General features: G+C 50.8%; 1 protein-coding gene across 1 annotated transcript in view; it reads right to left on the bottom strand.

Moving 5' to 3' along the window:
• SLC32A1 (solute carrier family 32 member 1) overlaps positions 1-2109 on the bottom strand; it is an 8514-nt gene extending 6405 nt beyond the window's left edge. Inside the window, exon 1 of the mRNA XM_019538206.1 lies at positions 1966-2109. Coding sequence (XP_019393751.1) covers positions 1966-2109 — 144 coding nt within the window. The remainder of the gene's footprint in view (positions 1-1965) is intronic.
• Between the last annotated feature and the right edge of the window lie 374 nt (positions 2110-2483).

A 2483-nucleotide genomic window follows, 5' to 3' on the forward strand; every position in this document is an offset into this window, starting at 1 on the left:
CAAGCCAGCATTTTGGTCGCTTTATTAGCCGCAGCATTGCATTGCAGGCTCATGTTCATCTTGGGGGGGGGTCACAGTCAGACCTGCCCTCCTTAGCTCCATCAACACAGCTCTAAGGGTGCATAGATGCTGGCCCCGTGACCGAGTAAATATGACAATGTTGTCAATATATACTGTGGCGTATTCTGTGTATAGCACCAGAATGCACTCCATTAGCAGCTGGAAGGTGGCGGCAGCCCCGTGTAGTCTGAACGGCATCTTCACAAATTCATATAGACCCCAGGGGGTTCCAAAGGCCACCTTGGGGTGGTCACACGGCCGTATGGGAATCTGCCAATATCCCTTGGCCAGGTCTAACATGGTTATGAACCTTTTGCCCTGATCCATTCCACTAATTCCATTACCTGCGGCATGGGAAAAGTGTCAAACATAGCTATTTCGTTCAACTGGCGATAATCTACACAGAGCCTTAGGGTTCCATCTGTTTTTCGTACTGGTACCAGGGAACTTCACCACGGGCTTTGAGATGGCTTGATGACACCTAGTACCTGCATCTTCCCCACCTCCTGACGTGCCTCTCCTGTTGAATGATGGGGTATCGGCCACCATCGATCACGCACTATTGCACCTGGAGGTGTATGTATGGAGTGGTACATGTCTCTTACCCATCTGGGATCCTACGAAAAAACCTCCTTAAATTCTTCGAGGAGGTCCCACTTTTCCCTTTTCTGAGTTGTAGTTAGTTCGTTATTCACACGAACATCTCTCAAGGATCCTGTGACCTCTGGTCCTGGGCTGAGTTCTTGCTGTCCAAGGCCCTCAACTGTCTCTTCCCTAAATGCCACTCACCCTTCAGGCTGTTGCCATTCTCATAACAGATTAACATGGTAAATCTGTTTCGTTCGCTGATGACCTGGTCGATAAACCTCATAGTCGACCGGGCCGACTCTTCATATAATTTCAAATGGCTCTTGCCACTTGGTTAATAGCTTGCTGTGCAAAGTGGGTAATAGAACCAGTATCTTCTGCCCCCGTTGCAACTCCCACTCCTTGGAACACAGGTCATACCTTTCCTTTTGTCATTGTTGGGCCTGCTGCAGATTGCCTGCAGCCAGCTCTCTTGTGCTCTGGACACGGCGTTGGAATGCTTGTTGATATCTTGATGGGCTGGAGATAACCGCAGGACCCTGTTCCCATTCTTCTCGGAGGATCTGCAACAAACCCTGTGGCTGGTGGCCTAACACAAGTTTGAAAGGGGAATACCCTAGAGATTCTGAGGGGGCATCCCTAAGTACAAACAAAGCCAGCGGGAACATCAAGTCCCAATGTCATACTGGCTTAACACCTTTTTAAGGGTTCCGTTCAGTTGATCTACTAACCTGTTGGTCTGGGGGTGATAGACTGACATCCACAGCTGTTTGATCCGCAGGGTCTGACACACTCCTTGTAGAACCTCGGACATAAAATTTCAACTTTGGTCCATCAGGATCTCATGGGGAATCCCCATGCACGCTATCCATTTCACCTATTCTTCCGCAATCCGAGGTGCCATTACGGACCTCAATGGCACCGCGTCGGGATATCTCATTGCATAATCCACGAACACCAGGATATACTGGTGTCTGCTACTGCTGCGAGGTAGCAGCCCGACAACGTCCATGGCGATCCATGAAAAGGGCAGGTCAATAATGGGCATTGGTCTCATCGGGGCTTGAGATCTTCCTTAGCCTTTTGGCCTGCAGGGCACCCTGCGCATCGGAGGGCCACGTCTTCCCCCATTTTTAGCCAGAAAAACCATTGGGATATCTTATCCATGGTTCAATCCCTCCCCATATGGCCCCCAAGTGAATTGGTGTGTGCCAGTTGCCACACTGCCTTCCAGAAACAAGAAGGCACCACTAGTTGTACTCTGTCTTCCTTCTCTGCCCTGCCTGGTTGAACCCAGTATAAAAGGTTGTGTCTTACCTCAAAACGGCTCCCAGGATCAGAGCCTGATGTCGGCTGATGAAACTCGTCTTTTGCCCGTGTCCGTAGTTCTTGCAGTTCAGGATCTTCTTCCTGTGCTTTCCGGAACTGTTGTCTACTGGCGATGTCCTGCAGGTCCACCATGGCCTCCCCATTTCCCTCAGTGGTTCTCTCTCCTTCCGCTGGGTCACTGAGCCAGCCCTCTCACACCCTTAAAGCTCTGTGAGCGACCTCGATGTCCCACACCCAGTCCATTACATCGTACAGTGGTGCCCAATCTCTACCCAAGAGCATATTGCATGCTAGACGGGGCGCAAGGCCCACCAACAGCTCCCCGTGGTGCTCCATAACTCGGAGACTTGTCCACACTCAATGTATTTTCTGGGTTTCTCCACGAAGGCAGGACACCCTCACTGGCTCTGCTCGACAACTGTGGACATCTTTCAAAAGGTCAGCCTTAACCAGCGACTGAGCACAACTGGAATCTAACACCACCCATACTGGGCGGCCCTTGATCC

The sequence above is a fragment of the Crocodylus porosus genome, unplaced genomic scaffold, assembly GCF_001723895.1.
Source record: "Crocodylus porosus isolate Cpor-Errol unplaced genomic scaffold, CroPor_comp1, whole genome shotgun sequence".
NCBI classification, from domain to species: domain Eukaryota; kingdom Metazoa; phylum Chordata; order Crocodylia; family Crocodylidae; genus Crocodylus; species Crocodylus porosus.